The sequence below is a fragment of the Balaenoptera ricei genome, chromosome 16, assembly GCF_028023285.1.
Source record: "Balaenoptera ricei isolate mBalRic1 chromosome 16, mBalRic1.hap2, whole genome shotgun sequence".
In the NCBI taxonomy this organism is placed as follows: Eukaryota; Metazoa; Chordata; class Mammalia; order Artiodactyla; family Balaenopteridae; genus Balaenoptera; species Balaenoptera ricei.
In genome coordinates, this window is record NC_082654.1 from 38991039 (window position 1) to 39010452 (window position 19414).

Sequence of the window (19414 nt, forward strand, 5' to 3'; positions counted from 1 at the left end):
TACATCTTGTTCTATCATTTGAGTTTAAGATGGTTATTTCCTTGTGTGTTTTGTGATTTCATGGGAAAAATCATATTTGATAGAACTTTATGTGTGAATCTTTGGAATCTACGTTGACGGTTTGCTGTTCTAAGAGGATTTTGTACTTGTCTCTGCCATGTTCTTTTCCAAAGACAGGTAAATTCAGGTTCAAGATCCATGTTAGCTGGCCAAGAACCATGAAATCTCAGTGATTTAGTGTGTGTGTTTATATATCTTTCCAAGAACCAAGGCCTGACTCTGCCAAATAGGTTTTCTAATATTTCACCACTTTTCTCAGGCCATAATACTTCATTAGTCCCAACTTTATGTAGGGTGGTCTCTCATCACACACACCACTTTTAAAAATCTGTACGTGTCCATATGGTATGTGGTCAACTTCTACCCTTGCTTACCTCCATCATGTATAGGCTTTGTTGCTGGCTTCAGCTTAATTCCTTTACTTTTTTGCAGATTTATTGATTAATTTGAGTTTTTAAAAATATTTTATTATTTTTACATGTTTTGTAGCCAGAGGGTTTAAGGATCTCCTTTGTCCGCCACATTACCATAAATCAAAAGTGCTGAGACACCTAATTCTCAAGAAGAAAATTAAGCCCCATGTCCTACATCACCGTTATGAAAGTATAATTTCATTTTGAGGGAAAATTGCCTTTAGTGTTTGTTTGATGATTAGAGAAGAAAGCACAACATAGATAAATTCTGGTGAATTACTAGAAACAATTTATATTAATTATTGGCTCTGAGAAATCTATTCAATGAGTTTAGTTTGCAGGTTTCCAAAAATTAATTATCCTCCTAAGCAATAGTATTTAAAGTATGCAGAGAATTGAAGTTAGCCCATGTAAGAGAGAAATATTGATAGTTTAATATTATATCTTATCAGAGTATTGTTTTAAAACCAAGGAAATAATGATAATAATATTATAAAATAATTTGGATGAAACATACTCCTTAGCCACTTCGTCCAGAGCCCCACAGTGTGGTTCTGATACAGCAAATTAAAATTGAATTTTTAGAACCGTTTTTCTTTATTATACTAATAGTAGTTACTGTTCTATTATGACAGACTTTTGAGGAAGAAAATAAAGATGTTGCTTTTAACTTTCTTGTGTGTTGAGGGGGTTAAAACGGCTATTACTAATTTGAATAATAGTTTTAGACATCTTCTTTAGTAGGAACCAGTTAGCTTTCCTCTAAAATTGTCTGTTCTGTGACTGTGGATGGAGCCCAGTACCCCAGCTTACTTTCTTTGTTTCCTTGCCACAGAGGAAACAGAAATAGTTGAATGGCCCAATTAAACCTGTCACTACTACTGTTCCAAGTTAGTCGATGATATATTCTTCATCTTGAGAGACATGAGACGTAAAAGCTAACATTATTTTTAGGGTATTCATTGACATAGTTCAGCTTTTGAGGCATATATTTAGATCTGATTGTTTTAAATGTGAAATGATAAAAAAATTTATATTAATATTTTGTTTTAAAGATTTTTAGAAGTCTTACCTAATACCTAAAAGGTGCATTAATTTTGCTGCATAAATACTAAAAAATTACTGTTGCTTCCCATTTTTAATTTTAGCTTATTTGCACTAAATAGAGTTAATATATGTGTAAAGGTTATCTTTTTTGCCCCTTAAAATCACTCCTTAAAATTTACTTCTTTAAGTGATGTCAATCACTCTTGCTTTGCTTTTTCATTGTGAATATCTGTTATCACCCCAAATAAATTCATTAGGCCATGTTGTGCTAGATTTATCTGGATTCCTTGATCCTAAGTTTTAGTGTTTCATGTTTCATAATGGGTTTTTGTTTTGTTTCAGGCTGTTTACCTAGAACGTTTCTCAGAGTACAGCCCCTTTTTCAGTTTTTTTTAGGTGCTGCCTCAACCACAGTGCTTTTTGTGATTCTCTACAACATAATATGATCAGTCTTCAACAAGCTTCCATATCACTTTGAACTCTCTTTTAATACCTAATGAATACTCTATCTCAAAATATACTATATTAATCCTTTATCTTATACAATTAATTCATTTGATCACTTTTAAAGACTTTGTTTAGGTAGAAATTTTCCTTATTCTATAGAGTTGTAGAAAGTCAGTAAAGAAAAACAGGTAAGAGCATTAATATTTTGACTTTAGGATCACTTGACCCAAATACAAAATTGCATTATGTTATGGAACTATTTCTCAAATTTGTATGTATATTTTTTCCCTCTAGGTGGCAACCTCTCACAGTTAATTGAAAGTAATTTGGCAGTTGAGTAATGTTAAATGTAAAGAGTAGAAGTAGAATATAAGGAACTTCCCTGGCAGTCCAGTGGTTAAGACGCTGCACTCCCAATACAGGGGGCACAGGTTCAATCCCTGGTCTGGGAGCTAAGATCCCACATGCCGCACAGCATAGCCTAAAAAAAAAAAAAGTAGAATATAAGAGTTAGTGTATTTTTCAACATGTTGTTCTGGAGTTAGATTTCAGATTATTTCAGAAATCTAAGACCTCTTAGGCTGAAATAAAAGTTTTCCTTAGAATACCAATAAATTTCATTTTGGATAACAGATGTGTGCTTAATTATATTAAACAGGAATATCAACAAGAATGGTAATATTGAAGCCGTTCAGAAATTAAATTGTTTTGTATATCTGTCTTTATTTGTGCTGATTTTTCATCTCTACATTCTTTATAAATAAGTGGCATAGACCCAGAGGTTGGCAGGGCTGCCAGCAACTTTTTTTTTTTTTTAATATTCTACCCAGCATTTTGATGTTTGCTTTTATTCTGTTGCCCTTGTTTAAAATTGGATTGCTTGAGGTTTTATTTGCACTGAGAAGATGTCACCTGCAGTGCTGATAGTGCCATGAAATGATGATGTGAAATCTAGAGGAAAAAATAGATGATATCTATTACTCTTACCAGAATCCTCAGATTCTAGTAGGGGAAATGATTCTCTCCTTAATATTATTAAAGGACTTGAAGTATTCCCCTTATATATACTCCCAAGCTATAACATAAATAGCTTTAAGTTATTCAACATGTAGCCACTGTGTAACCATATTTTGCAAAATACAGTAGGTTTTTAAAAATTTTTATAATTCCTCAGTAACTGAATAATGTATTATTTTAGTTACTAAAAGTCTGGCAAAATGCATCAGCCTTACCAGCTTTGCTATCATTTGATGTATTTAGGATTAACTCTGATTTATATCTATAAATATTTGAGTAATACTGGATTAAATCATATTTCCTATAGAAGATTTAGTTTAAACCCCACTTAATTTTCTATATCTTCTAAGCCCTAGTAATAATAACCTAAAAGGAGTATTAATGGTATATTTAATACCTTTGTTTTCTTTATATATTTAGGTCATAGTGATGGGAGCTACTAATCGTCCTCAGGATCTTGACTCAGCTATAATGAGAAGAATGCCTACGAGATTTCATATCAACCAGCCTGTAGGTGGATTTGATTGATATTATGAACAGTTACATATTTGCTTTTTTACATGTCTTTATCTGTGATTTCACAAAGGGAATGATTAAAAAATAAGACTTATTATTTATGACAGGCAGGGAAGGAATAGGGCAAGAATGCCCCTAATTACTTTTGTCCTTTCCATTCCTTTTCTTGCTTTTTAAATTTTTCTTTCCTAAGATCAATGTTATTTGCTTCTCTTCAAAGTATCTCATTACCTCAAGTTTGCCTAGACACTTCAGTGATTTTCTTTAGAATGCAGCAAAGTTATCTATGGAAGATACATAAGAAAATGTAAATTATAGTTTTGGTTTAGGATAGGATGAAATTAGGGTTTTAGGGTTAAAGAACCGTTCTGAAGGCCTGACAGGAAGAACACCTGGTATTTATTTGAATAATTATTGGCAGTGCTTTCCTGTGGCAGGATTAATGATTAACCAGTAGCTATGATATTACACTTTAACATAAGAATGCAAATGTGAGGCTGGTATTGAACCGGTAGTTAAGTATCTTCTTCTAGCATTCTTTTTTGCTAGTTAAAAGTACCCTCAAGTAGAGGGTTATAACTTGATACTTTTTTGCACAAAATCCCTAAATCCTGAATTTTGTCTGCTTTTAGATTAAAGGAGAAAAAACCAAACAGGGTTAGTAATAGACTATATGCACCATACAATCAGCATGTTACATATATTGCTATGTAGAAGAACTTACACTGTCACTTCTTTCAAAATTAAAATCTCTGGCCTAAAAATATTTGCCCCATTTTATATTCTTCAGCTTAACAGTTTGTAGCAGTAAACATGGTTTCCTGAAATTGGTGGCTATGGCCTCTGCACAGTTACTCTGGCTGGCTCTTTGCTGCAGCTGCAGCCTCTGATTCCTCTGAGGGTATACATTTACTTAGGCAGTCTGTTAGAAAATCTACCTGATGATTCGGTGCAGAGATTTTTTAATGTGATATAGGAGACTAGAAAATGTACTTAGTATGGCTAATATTTATTGAGCATTAATATGTGTCAGACACCTGCCAGGCTCTGGTGAATAGAGCGTGGCCTCTGTCCTAAAAGAACTCTGTATTTCAGGGGAGCTGGACACAAAAATAAATAATGTAAAATGGGGACTTCCCTGGCGGTCCAGTGGTTAAGACTCCGTGCTTCCACTGCAGGGGACATGGGTTCGATCCCTGGTTGGGGAACTAAGATATCCTGCGTGGCACGTGGCCAAAAAAAAAAAAAAAATGTAAAATGTACTTTACAAAAGTATGCTTAAAGAACTGTGAGGACCTGAGATGATGATGAAAACATAATTCTGTCTGAGGCGTTAGTGAAACCTACAGAATCCAGCTGGACCTTGAAGGATGAAGGATGGTAGCAATTTGACAAGTGAAGCGGAGAAATGCTTTTCTACCAGAATAAAGAAGGGCGAGGAGGTGTGGAAGCACATATTTAATGGTGACTTCTGGGGATAGTTCAGTTAGGGGGTGTCAAGGAAAGTAGGTGGGGATGAGGCTGGAAAGGTTGACTGCTGAAGTTTTAGATGAACTTTGTATGCTTCACACAAGATATTTGATCTTATTTTGTTACCAAGACATCAGAATATTTTTAGAGATAATCAGTTCACCTCAGTGGTTCTGAAGGTAAAGATTATATTGATAGAATCTCTGCTTATAGTCTAAGAGCAAACAAAGGGTTTTGATGTACAGTAGAATAGAACATAGGGTACAGCAGTATGGAAAGTAGCCTTTACTAAAGTTGTAAGTTTAATATATTTTTGTATGAGTTCAAAATAGGTTGTAAAAGATTTTGTCAAATTTGTCATAAACTTGTGTACTCGTAATGTAGAAACTGGGATTTTTATAACCCCCTCTTCATTCTGTTTTTAGTGAACACACACACGCACTTTATAGGGTAATTTTTTTCTTACTGTTTAACTATGATAACAAAGTGTATGATTAACCTTACCTTAAAACTCCTTTCCAAATTAAATGCTTATTAACAAAAAGTACTTATTGGTGATCGCATAACATACCAAATTAACCTTCATACTTAACACATTTGAATTACAGAAACAGCAGTTTGGTTTTGTTTTTCAGGTCATTTAATTTGGTACTCATTGTAACCAGCTCTGTTTTTTTCAGTGGTTGTGGGAATAGGGATGAGTTCAGCCATAATAATCTTTAAAAGCATTCATATTTACCATATATGTAAGGTATTCTATAAAAACTTCTATTCTCTAGTAATATGAAGCATCAGTGGGGGGGGAAGCATACAAGCATATAAACAAATATGCTATTAACAACTAAATAAAATTCACTAATATAAATTAGTGGACATGGAAGTTATATGCTGAATGGAAGAACTGAGCAGGTATTGTTGCCATCTCTTCCAGTTCCTGATAAAAAATTTTATGGCAGCAGTGAGTTTTCAGAAGTTTCCTAAATTAAGAAAAGGAGATTTGCAGAGCTGTAGAGGAAAGACATTGGTAGTCATAGGAATTCATTTACTCACTCAAGAAACATTTAAGGGCATGTTATTTTCCAGATATGGTACTAGGCACTGGGGATTCAGAATAAGAAGATATAGTTCAGTAAGACAACCACAAATGATTACTCTAGAGTCTAGAATCTAGACCTTGCTTTAGTCAAAAGTTTCTATGACCTGTCAGAGTTTCTGTCATTTCTTATAGGTATTGTCAGGTAGTTTACAAGGAAAGGAAGAAATATTAGGAAAATTAGTTGATCCTTTTTTTTTTTTAAATGCTAACTGGAAATTATCCTGGTTTTAGGCCCTAAAACAAAGAGAAGCAATCCTGAAACTCATCTTGAAAAATGAAAATGTAAGTAGAAAATTACATTTTTCCCCATCCTATAAATATAAAAATATTTATGTTCATAAAATCATTTTAGACAGAAATGAAAAAGGAACTTGGACATAATGTAGCTTTGAACTTGTAAATTACTGTAAAACTCTTGGCTGCTCATACAACTCAATTATTATGGCATATTTGAACTAATTAAAGGTAATTTGCTTTTTAAAAAGCCATGTGTTTTCATATCTACAGATTAGAATCCTCTTTGATATTTTTCAGACTGGTTTCCTATTATATAAGATACATTTGTTTTTGCAGAGAAGTATGGGGAGGTTTTGGTTTTTATTTAATTGCAATATTTTTTGAAGTTGGAATTTAGAATTAAGAAGGTATGATAATCAAAATCGTCAGTCGTTTGTATTTTAAAAATAGGTGATATAGTCACGTTTCAAAAATTAAAATATATATATTAAATGGTGTACAGGGAAAAGTTTCATATCTCCCTTATATTTCTTCTGTATCTTTTCAGATGGCATTATTCCTATACAAGCAAATTAGAATATAATGTTACGCCTCTCCTCTTTTCTACATAAACCATATCAATAAACCATATACAGTTTTCTCTGTTGCTCTTTTCACTTATTTTTGAGATTCCATATTAGCATATGGTTTCCTCGTTCTGTTCTCTCTCTCTTTTTTCTTTTGCACTGCATAGGATTCCATTGTATGGATATAACATAATTTACTTAATCAATGCCACATTGAAGGACATTTGGGTTGATTCCAGTCTTTCACTACTGTAAAAATGCTGCATTGAATAACCTTGTACATACATCATTTCACACTTGTGCCAGGAATATTAGTAGGGTGAATTTTCCAGAAGAAAAATTGCTAGATCAAAGGGTATGATATTCATAATTTTGGTAGTAGTTGCCAAATTGTTCATGCCAATTTACTCTTTTTTTTTAAAAATTTATTTTATTTTTATTTTTGGCTGCGTGGGTCTTCGTTGCTGCGCACAGGCTTTCTCTAGTTGCGGCAAGTGGGGGCTACTCTTCATTGCGGTGCGCAGGCTTCTCTTTGCAGTGGCTTCTCTTGTTGCAGAGCACGGGCTTCAGTAGTTGTGGCGTGCAGGCTCAGTAGTGGCTCACAGGCTCTAGAGCACAGGGTCAGTAGTTGAGCCACACAGGCATGTGGGATCTTCCTGGACCAGGGATCGAACCCTGCATTGGCAGATGGATTCTTAACCACTGCACCACCAGGGAAGTCCCCCAATTTACTCTTACATCAGCAATATTAGAGTGCCTCTTGCCCTATAGCCTTGCCAACAGAATGTTATGAAACTTTGTGCCAACATGATAGGTAGAAAATGGTATAAATGGTATCTCATTATAGTTTTAATTTACATTGAGGGATGAAATGAGCAGTATATGTTTAAGAGCCTCTAGAATGTGTGTGTGTGTGTGTGTGTGTGTGTGTGTGAAATACCTGTTCATTTTCTCTGCCTATTTTTCTATTAGAATGGTTTTTTTCTTGTAGATTTGTAGGAACTCTAATGTATTAGGGAAATTTGCCCTTTGTTTATATGATTTGAAAATATTTTTTCCTAGTTTGTCTTGATTTTACTGGATTTTTTTCCCCCTTTATGGCTTCTAAGTTTTGATCTAAATTAAAAAGTCCTTTTCCACTACCATGTTTGTAAAGGACGTTTCCATATTCTCCAACTCTTGCTACTTGTTTTTCCAAAACTCTGTAACCAAGTATATTTTAATAACATGGTATTCCTCACTCTCATAAACTTCATATGTAAACTCACTATTTGAACTTGCTATCTAAATTAAGAAACCAAATAACTTCCCGTAGTGAGGCATACTTATATTTCAGTGGTTTTCATGCTTCCTTGAATCACCATCATCCCATGGCTAATTCTGCTTCATCCATACCCTATCTACTTCCTTACCTCCCATGTGTTCCCATCATATCTCATCTGTAAATATTTTAATTATAGCTCTAAAAGGAAGGATTCTTTTCTTTATTTAACCTAACCTCATTACCATTGTTATACTTAAGCAAAAAATGACATAAATTTGTTACTATCATTGAATATCTAGTCTCTTCAAATTTCTAATTGTCTCCTAAACATCTTTTTTTTTTTTAACCATATATTTGTTTGACTCAGGACCCATATAAAGTTTGTAATTTTCACTTATTTCAGATTTTAAATCTCTTTTAATCTATAGACTATAGATTCTCCCTTCATGTCTCTCGTCCTTTCCCTCTTCCCCTTTCAATTTATTTGTTGAAAAAAACCACGTTGGGTTTGTCCAGATTTTTCCATAGTGTGAATTTTGCTGATTATACAAGGAGCAGTAATTCCTCTAAAATTGGTAGTTGGATCAAGAGACTGGATGAGATTAGGTTCAGTTGGAGAGATGACTACTTCTTGGGTAGAATTATATTCTTTCATTAGGAGATACATAATATCTGGATGTCCATTATGGTTTTATGGTTTACATTTAAATCTTTGCTATAATTGGTATTTATCCAGATGTATGATGTGTGCTATGAATTGAATTTTGCTTTTGTTTTTCCAAATGGATACCCAGTTGTCCCAACACCATTTTTTGGAATAGTCCATCCTTTCCTCATTAGAGAAGCCACCTTTATCACATACTAAATTCTCGTATGTATTGGCTATGTTTCTGGACTTTGAATTCAGGTCATTGGTCTTTTCTTTGTTTATTCACCAGCACCACACTTTTTTTTTCTTTTTTTGGCTTTGTTGGGTCTTCATTGCAGCGAGCGGGGGCTACTCTTCGTTGCGGTGTGCAGGCTTCTCTTTGCAGTGGCTTCTCTTGTTGTGGAGCACGGGCTCTAGGTGCTCAGGCTTCAGTAGTTGTGGCACGTGGACTCAGTAGTCGTGGCTCGTGTGTTCTAGAGCACAGGCTCAGTAGTTGTGGTGCACGGGCTTAGTTGCTCCGCGACATGTGGGATCTTCCTGGACCAGGGCACAAACCCGTGTCCCCTGCATTGGCAGGTGGATTCTTAACCACTGCGCCACCAAGGAAGTCCCCACCACACTCTTAATTATTAAGGTTTTGTAAGTTTTAATATCAGGTAGGGCTAGACACCTCTTCTTGTCCCCCAGCCCACAGTTTCTTGGTATGCTATTTTTTCTGTATGAATTTTAAATTAAGTTGTCTTATTCAAGAAAAAAAACACTAGTGTTTTTGGTGGATCATAATTTAAGAGATTTAAGATATTTTTGATGTTGACTCTTTCTCCCCGGAAGCATTTATGTCTTTCTGGTTGTTCAAGTCTTGTATCTTTCAGTGGTGTTCTGTTCATTTATTTCTTTACAATATATCAAAATAACATATATGCTATTTGCTAAAGTTTAAAGTGTCTAACAAATTACAGAGATTAGATCATTGGTTACTAACCATTTTGGGGATCATAGAGCCCTTTAATAAAGAGATAAAGCTATGTCGTCTTCCCTTTAAAAACTGCGTATACACTTGAAATGTTTTGTATAGTTTCGGGGAAGTTCCTAAAACCTTGCATATATTCTGGGTAAGGAACTCCTGTCCTCCATGAATGAGAAATCAACAAATTACATTTTGCCTTTTAACTGAATATTTGATTACTGCTTTCAAGAAGACATTGTGTAGTTGTAGTACTGTTTAGATAAAACAGGCTCCATTGGTCAACCTTTGATAAGGATAGGCATTGATGAACAGAGAAGAAAACAAAGGGGATTAAATGAGTTCACAAGATCTTTTGAATTAGAATGGCTATGATGTGGCTAGAAATTTAACAGGCATTACAAGGTAGTTGTGAACAATTTTGCGGAGACTTCAGGTTAACTAATACAGTTATTTAAAAAATTTTTAATGGAGTGTGGCTGGAAGTTAACATTTTTGAACCCCGTATATGTGGTCCAGTGTAAATATAGGTGATATAGGTCATTGATATATAGATGATGAATGTAAATTATGAGATGTAAGCTCTATGTCTCATATGATAGCCATACTTTACACAGGCCATTAAATTTTAGCATTTAAATTTAAGACACTACTCATTATGCCTAATTTAAACTTTGATTTTAGTGTTCTGCTTTTTTTAACAGTAGTATCTTTGGAAATTCTTTTAGAATTACATTTGTCATTGGCACAGGCAATTTTTAGCATTCTGTTTCTTATTTAAGAAAGTACAAAGAATTAGTGTCTAATCAGTTTTATGATGCAGAATATGAGTGCTCTCTGGATAATTGCTGACATGGGAATGTCTCACTTCCTACTAGCTGGTATTTATATGCTGGAGGCATATTGTTACTTCAGTGGAATATGAAAGAAATTAATGTAATTTTGTTAAAAGATGCCTCAAATCAGTAGCACACACATTTATTTAATAAGATGAGCATTATCATGCGTATACATTCCTGAGCAGAATTAGAGTTTTTGATGCAAACAGATGGCTAGACTTTTATATTTTGAGTTTTTCTCTGAAGAAAAGAATGAAGCTTTTGAAATGACACCGTTTTCCAGTCTTTCACAATTCTCTATTGATAGATCCTTAACACGACCCACTCATTTAAAAAAGATAGTCCATGTCTAAGAAAGATAGTATACTGGTTTGGGCTTAACATTTTAAGTATGAAAGAATTAGAACTAATAACATTTATATCTGATACAAGTATCATGTCTGACACTACAGTAAGGATAGTTTTTGTTCCCTATACAGACTAACCTGAACTTATATATTTTCTGTAACAGTGGGAATAGTTAACAAGCATGGGTTTAGGAGACAGACCTGAGGATCCCATTCTGGCTTGACCATTTCCTACTGTGTGACCTTGAGCAAATATTGTTAGCATCTCTGTGCCTCATTTTCTCACTTGGAAATCGGAGATAATGCCAACAATCTCATAGAGTCGGTTTGTGAATTTAAATTAAATAATATATGTAAAATGCTTTGATTATTATGCAGTGTACAGTCAATGGCAGATATAGTGAATAACCGCACACAAATAAGTGCTATTCTTTCAAGCTATTTTGGACGTTCATTAATTTATTCCTATTTTGCTCCCAGTACTCAAAACCTTTTTTTAACTTGGGAATTGCCTTCATACTTGCCTAATAAAAATAATTCTCATTATTTCACGGTTTATCTAGAGCCATTATCTTAAAATAAAAAGGGCTACTTTTAGAGTGCTTGCTGTGTGCCAAGCATTGTGGTAAGATACACATCATTTTATTTAATCCTCAATTCATCTAAGCAGTACATATTAGTACTCTTTTACACTTCTCTGGAAACTGAAATCCAGAGAAAGTTATATAATGAGTTACTCAGGTTTACATAGCAAAGTAGTGATGGAGCCTTTCTCTTAACCGTTATGGAATGCTATCTCTGTTTACTAATCTTTCTCCCCCAATGACTGGAATTTTCTATTTATTCTTTTCTTATACTTGTTTTGTTCATCTTTGTGACTTTATCACCCTGTCATGCACAAGATTTGTGAGTGGTTAGAACATAGTGTAGCCCAGCAAAGGAGAAGGCAAAGGATAGGGTGGAGGTGTTGATTGTTTGAGGGAGGAGGACTAATTTTTAACATCTCGGAGAATAATTTGGAAGGTCTTTTATTTTAGACATATACACAAATAACTTTAAATCTAGCACCTGGATTTAAAAGGTGATCCTAATATATTTTGCTTCATGTCAACCCCTCCCCCGCTCCCTCACCCCACACCATCCTTGGTAGCCTGCTGTAGAGAGCTCTCAGCACTATCCTGAAGTTCGTTGTGTGTATTTCCATAAATGTGTGTGGATAGATACATAATACAGGTACAGGTGCAGGTTATTTTTTCTCTTTCACTGTTACAAACTATAGAGAAATTAGGTCCTCGTATACGTCTGATTTCCTATATACACGTGAGTTTCTGAGGCACACAAAAAAGTTTAAACTACAAAGAGAATAGAAAAGTCTGACTGTAATCAGACTTAAGGCTTCTTGAAGTATGACAAGATACAGTGAACAAAGTGCAAGAACAGGTCACAGGGAAAACATTTGCAACCCTATAACCAACAAAGGACTAATATCCAGATTATACAGAATTCCTGTAATCAGTGTGTCAGCTTTTATGTTTGTCCATTAGATCACAGATTCTAACTATAACTAGCCCTAGGAACTTATCGTCTTATATCCCCAGTATTGTTACACATCTCCCAGTATTGTTGCGGGTTTGTCCATTTGTTATATTTTTCTGGTGAATTATTTTTTATCATTATATAATGATTTCTGTTTGTGTGTGTGGTGATTACTGATAAATTTGCATTTGTTCTCTTTTATTTTAGTGCTTTCCATGTATTATGCTTTTTTTTTCCTCCCTGGACTCCCCCCACCCACCCCCTGCCCACACCTTCCCCTTTCCCCCTCCAGTTCCCTCACCTCCCCACCAGTCCTTCGTTCTTCAGTGTTGCTGTTGTGTTCTTCATTCCTGTTTCCCTCTTCCTCTAGTCATTTGGAAGTTACACATTCTCTTTTAGTGCTACTTAGTTCTTTACCCCAAATTAAATGATTATTATTACTGTTTTTATATATTAAAGCTTAGATTTATCTATATGTAGTTTACCATTTTCCTTGCCTGTTCCACACCTACCTTCTGGGTGCAGTTTCCTTTTTATCAAAGAATATGTGATTTCTCTTTATTTAACCTCCACATTTAGGACTGAGAACCCTGTCATGTGAGGTCACAGTTGCAGAGTTAACAGTACATCCCATGTTGTCTTACCTCCAAGTCTCTTGTCCTTGTGTAGAGTTACACGGGGTCTTCCACAAAGACAAATGGGAATTTAGTAACAAATGAAGATGGCATTTCCAGTCAACTTGGGGAAAATAAATGTTAAGACGAACGGTTAGCTATATGGGGGAAAAAATACAGCTGGATCTTTACCGCATTGTGTTCAAATCCTGGCTCTGGCAATGGTGTGAACTTGGGCAATTTATTTAACCTCTGCAGATTTTACTGTTTTCTGAAAAGGAAAATGAGAATACTTCCCTGTCAGGATTAAATGAGAATACTCCATGTAAAGTACTTAATACAGCGAATGATATATAAGAATCATTTAATACATGTTAGTTACTATAATTAATTTTTTTCTTTCTCATTTTCTCTTCTTAAGCTACATATCAGCTTTTAAGTATCCCAAGTCTGTTATGTGCCCAGGAGGATCACTTAATTGGCTTGAATGTATAAGCTTAGGTTGGGGAGCAAAACCATAGGTGCTGAATTAGTGTTGAGGTAGTAGAATATCAAAGCATTAAAATGAGGGTTAGAATATTTTAGTAGAATATGATTTTTGTAATATCATAATATTATAAAAATCAGGTCTCAGGACTTAATGATACAGGCTATTTGCCAAGTATGTTGACTATATTATAAAAAAGTGTCAAAGTGGGACCTTCCTAAGAGGCACCAAAGTCAATCCAGCAATATTCGAATGCCTATTCTTCCCCATCACTCTGTGATATATCTAGTAAGACTTATTTATGTTTTGATCATAATGACAATTACTGAAAATTAGATTTCAAATTTTAAGCTTTTATGGTTAAAAAAAGAAAACTTCTAGAGACTGAAAATACTATCTATTGATTCTCCTTCCATGCTGTTCCAATATGCTTAACTTTCTTTAATTCTAAGAATGTTTGGATATATCTTTTGCAGTATATTTTACATTTTTTTTAAAGCATGTTTTACATTTGTTTAAGGTGGATAGGCATGTGGACCTGCTGGAAGTTGCCCAGGAAACTGATGGGTTTTCAGGAAGTGACCTAAAGGAGATGTGCCGAGACGCTGCCCTCCTCTGTGTCAGGGAATATGTTAATTCTACATCAGAAGACAGGTATGTGTATTTAGAGTTGATCTCTTAGTATTTGTCAAACCCTTTTAGAGCTTTTGGGATAGTTTCTTTTATTTTGCTTTATAATACCAACTCTGCTTATGGAATAAAAAGGTAAATTGGAATTTAAAATTCCCCTAACGTTATTTATTGCCTTTTTTCTGAAGGAGAATTCTGGAAATGAATTTGCAAGGGAGGGTGGTTTGGGGAAGCATCTGAAATGAAGAGAAAGAAGTAAAAGCTGAATTTCTACTGGAAATCCATGAACTGGGTTACAGAAAGCTGACAAACTTAAGCTTACCCATCTCTACCAGGAAAACAGCTGCTCTGGTATCCCTGGATTGCTTTTGTATTTTAAATTTTTACATTATGGAAATGAGTGCCTTGTCTTCCAGAAATTTCACATTTATGGGGACGTTGCTGTGCACTAGACTTCAACTTGTTAATAATGTATTTACTAAAAAAGAAGTCATTTGTCACTGCAGCAAACTTGAAACCAGTTTCAAAGTATCTTGAGCTTGAGAAACCAATCTTGTACCAGCTGTATTAGTGAACTGGAATATGGAATAATGCAGCTCTGATGAACAGAAGTCCTGTGTTTCCCATAAGGCCACTTGCCCTGAACCAGTGTAACACTGCATTTCTAAGCCCCTGTTCAAAATATCAACCTTCTAACGTGACTCTTAGCAAACCAGTGTACTTTGGGGGCTTGTGTCGAATGAGTTCTCTACCTCTTGCCCCATTGTTTCTCAGTCTCCCTTCTTCATCCCCTGAGGCTTTCATTCCAAGTGACCTGGATTTGCCTGTCTTATTCATGTGTTTAATTACATTGTATTGCCTAGCAAGCTTTGCCAAAAAAGGTTTCTCTCGGTATAGAAAGGTTTGCATGAAAGCTACCCTGTTAACTTGGAGCTGTGCCTGCACTGGTTCTGGACCTATCTTTAGTGTTCCCTTGGGCCCCTTCGTGGAGAGGGTCACTCCATTTATTTGTTGCCAGATTAATCCAGCTACTCTAGCACTAAAATTGGGAATACTTTTGACCTCTGTAGCCAAGAATCTTATCTTCTGAAGATTTTTATTCTTGCATATATTAAGAGGAGAAAAAAAACCGCTATGAATAAATTTTACTTAAATCAATTATTTTAATGAAAATTCTGTTTTTCTGCTGTCCTTAAAGCCCTGAAAATGTTATATTTCAATGCGAAAAGTCTGGGTAATGGACTTAAGTTATCATAACTTTTTCCTTGAATTATTTTTCCTAAGTGTTTATAAGTTACAAAGGAGACATTATATATTGGATCATATTTTTCTCCTTATTGAAGTGGGGAGGACTTAGAGTAGTTGGTTTTTATTAGTAGGAATGAATTTTATTTTCAGTTTATTTTATCAAAAGCTAAACACATGCATGAATATTATATACCTAAGACTGCTACTCTTTAATTCCAGTTTTCATGGGAATAACTTTTGAATCCTTGATTAGAATTATAATCCCATTTAGATCAACTTTCACACCTTTATATTCTTAGTGTGAAGTATTTGATTTTAGTTACCAAGCTATAATGTTTATAGCCAGCCATTTTAGCTTCCTACCTCTTGCTGGTAAGTGCTTTTTAAAAACCTCTTAAGACATTTATATGCATAGATTAATTCCTTGGAAGAATTCACGTGAAGCTGTAAATTGTGGTTGTCTTTGGGGACTTGAATGGGTAAGAGACTTCATTTTTTAGTCTTGGTAAAATATTTTAGGGAGATGTATTCTAAAATTATTTGAATATTTGGTGGGTTTTTTTTCTTGCATTTTAGCCATGATGAAGATGAAATTCGACCTGTGCAACAACAGGACCTGCATCGGGCAATTGAAAAGATGAAGAAATCAAAGGATGCAGCATTTCAGAATGTTTTAACACACGTTTGTTTAGATTGAGAGTAAAGATAATTTGTACAGTTCAATGTGATCCAGTTTGGTGTGCCCTCTTACCATTAGTGGAAATAGAACAGAAGGAGGAGTGTTCTTTAAACAGTGAGGGAGTTACATGTTCATGACACTGGTTTTATACTCTGAATTCTAAGTTATTGAGATATAGTTGTTATATAAATGGTATTACTACTTGTGGAAAATCATGAGGAGGAACAATTTAATTAGTCTGAGTGTGGGTGCTTGTGTTTGACCTCTTTAGCCATATGTTGCAGCCTTATAGCATCTAAGCTGGTCTTAAAGTAACAAATGATTTACTGAGTCATTAGTGAGAATTGGGGACTTGGCTAAGTGCTGGTTTCTAGATATGTGAGTGTGTGTGTGTGTGTGCGTGCGTGCATGTGTGTATATTAAATGTATATATTCACACATTTTATATTGACATTCTGTAAATAGGTTTGAATACAGAAACTTTTTTTTACTCCAACTACTGAATCAAAAAGTACCAAATAGCATATCTCAAAACTAAGGTTAATGGTTGTGTCTAAAAGGTACAGTGATTCAGCCATTTCTAGTTGTCACTTGTTTCAGTTGTTGTTTGTGTTTTTTTGTGTTTTCTGAGGTGAGTGTTTCTCTGCAGCTGAAGTTGGAGTCACCGCATCAGAGGCTTAGATGTGGCTCAGTTATGGTTGTCAGGGTAGTCAGATAAAAGACTTGCTCAGCGGTCCGCACTGAGTGCTTGTCAGCCCCTTGGGTGACCAGAACTGACTTCATCTCCTCTGCAAGCACACTGAGTAGAGACATTTTTTTAATTGATACATGTGAAGGTGGACTGAAAGCCTTTCAGAAGAATGGCTTTGAAAAACCTCAGTGCCATTCAGTACATGTATGTGACTTTCCTTTTTTCATTTAATGTAACAGTTCTGTTGTAACCATGGTTTATTAGTATTATTTTAAAATTATATGTTCTTTAATTATGGTCACATATAATTTGGTCATCAAAAATGAAATGATAGTTTAAAACAACTAGCTGTTACTAAATGTGCTAAAAATACCCATTTTGTAATTTTAGTTTTTTTTCTTAGCATATTATAAATTATGCTCTACTTAGTACAGATATGCACAGCAGAATCCCCATATTGTATCTGTAGTCATTTGATGCTGTGTGCACAAAATATGACACTTTTTTTGTCCAAAATTTCATTAACCAGAATTCTGTTATAGGCACTTAAACATACAGCATGAGGAAAATGGCACAATATGATCTTGAGGTGCCTTCTGAATTTTTGTTTTTATTGTATTTCTTTGAAAATTCTCAATCTTAATTCATGAGCTACTGGATTAATTTCTTTGATAATAAGTCTCTCACTAGAACCCATTGGATAGTTTGTTCTTCATTTGTTCTTTGAATGGTGGGTGGGGTAGAGGTTCAAGTTTTGAAAAATTGTGAAGATGATTGAAAAATTGAATGCAAAACATAAGATACCAAAAATAAAATATTTCGTCTCCATTTTTAATAACTATATTATACTATTATTTTATAAGTATGTAATAAAGAGGTCCCTCTTAATTGAGTTTTCTCTACTTACTCCTTTGTCTTTTTCAGTTATGTAAAATTTTCTGGGGTTGTTTTGGTTTATAAAACTTGCCCTTGGACTGTTTTCGTCTTGCCGTGTAACTTTTATAGCATACATTCTAGTATATAACCATTATTTTGTTTTAGTATGAATTTCAGTAGTCATTTAATTTTAATCTGATGGCATACTGATCAAAAATAGGAGTGACATATCTCTCTTCATGTCCTTTCTTTTTGTCTTCTTTTAAATTCAGAATATCCGATAGTAGTAGTTAAATTTATCATAGTTTGAATCATCAAATGAAGTTAGAGAAATACACTAAAGCCAACAACACATGGCTCATCTAGGCATCTTAATATCTTAAAGTAATTGAGGAAACTTTACTATATGATTTTAAGGAACATTTAGTGTTATATAATATATCCTTTGCTGTAGACATATTTGATGTAAGCTTTTGGCATGCATTGGATTCTAGGTTCTAAGGTATTTCATTTTGGCTAACAGTTAAAAGTACTGGATCTAGAGTTAGACTGCCTGAGTTTAAATCCAGGCTCCCTATTAATTAACTGTGTATAGTTGGACTAGACACGTAACTTAATGAGACTCAGTTCCTCATTTATAAAATGGAGTGACAGCGGCACTCATCTTATAGGGTGTGTAATGAGATGATGTATGTAAGGCACGTAGCGTAGTGCCTTCCATAGTACTGTTCAGATGTTTGCTGTCACATTATTTTATTGCTTTTACACACTGATGTACACATCTGTTTGACCAGGCTCAATTTTTAAGCATTCTCCATGCTTAAACTATTTCCATGATCCCTAGATCTCTACTCTAGGGATTGAGATGAAATGATCACCTGTGATGTTTCTCTAAAAGCCTCATTGTTGGAAGACATCTGGTAAGTCTGATGTGTTTCAAACTATTCCCTGGCCTTTTTAAAATAGAGTTTAGAAACTCAATATTTCAGTCAATTCAGTATCTCCTTTCCAATTTATCTCCTTTCTCATTCAACCCTGCACCTGCAGGGTGATGCAGAACTCACTGTGTTATCAATAGCTGGATTGGAGTAATGTAAATATTCTATATGACCACAATAACCTAACATTACTTAGTAGCTATAACTTGAAGGTTTTGAGTCGAGGATGTCTCAAGCTTTGAGTGTGCCTAAATAAAAATGGTAGGAATTTCATTGGTAGGAATTTTTCTTTTTTAAACTAGAATTGTTTTATTTGTGGACAAATGTTACATCTTCTTCTGGATAAAGGAAATGAATTCGATGATGTATATTTTATAGTTCTCTTTTTAGCTTCTCTTAAGGTCAATGTCAGAATATTGAATAGAATTCTGATACGCTAAGCATATATCCTGCATGACTAAAATCCCAGCACCAACTGGAAGCCTCAAATAAAGCCATAGAATCATTCCATTTAGAGCTGACAGAATATTTAGAGAGCCTTCATTACTGAAATTGTTATAAATTTAGTTATCAAAGATAGAGTTCCCTAATCATCTCAAAAGTTACAGCTCTCTCTCTCTCTCTTTTTAATTGAAGTATAGTTGATGTGCAATGTTGTGTTAGTTTCAGGTGTACAGCAAAGTGACTCATATAGATATATGTGTGTGTGTGTGTGTGTATATAAATATATATAAATCTTTTTTATATATTTATGTATTTTATATATATATAAAATCTTTTTCA

The 19414-nt window shown here is 34.4% G+C and overlaps 1 protein-coding gene across 1 annotated transcript in view; it reads left to right on the top strand.

Annotated features, from left to right (window-relative positions):
• The window catches only part of ATAD1 (ATPase family AAA domain containing 1), a 55782-nt gene extending 38059 nt beyond the window's left edge, over positions 1-17723 (top strand). The window contains exons 7-10 of the mRNA XM_059899704.1: positions 3405-3494; positions 6298-6348; positions 14090-14223; positions 16024-17723. Of these exons, the coding sequence (XP_059755687.1) occupies positions 3405-3494; positions 6298-6348; positions 14090-14223; positions 16024-16144 (396 nt within the window). The 3' untranslated portion in view covers positions 16145-17723. The remainder of the gene's footprint in view (positions 1-3404; positions 3495-6297; positions 6349-14089; positions 14224-16023) is intronic.
• Positions 17724-19414: the final 1691 nt, after the last annotated feature.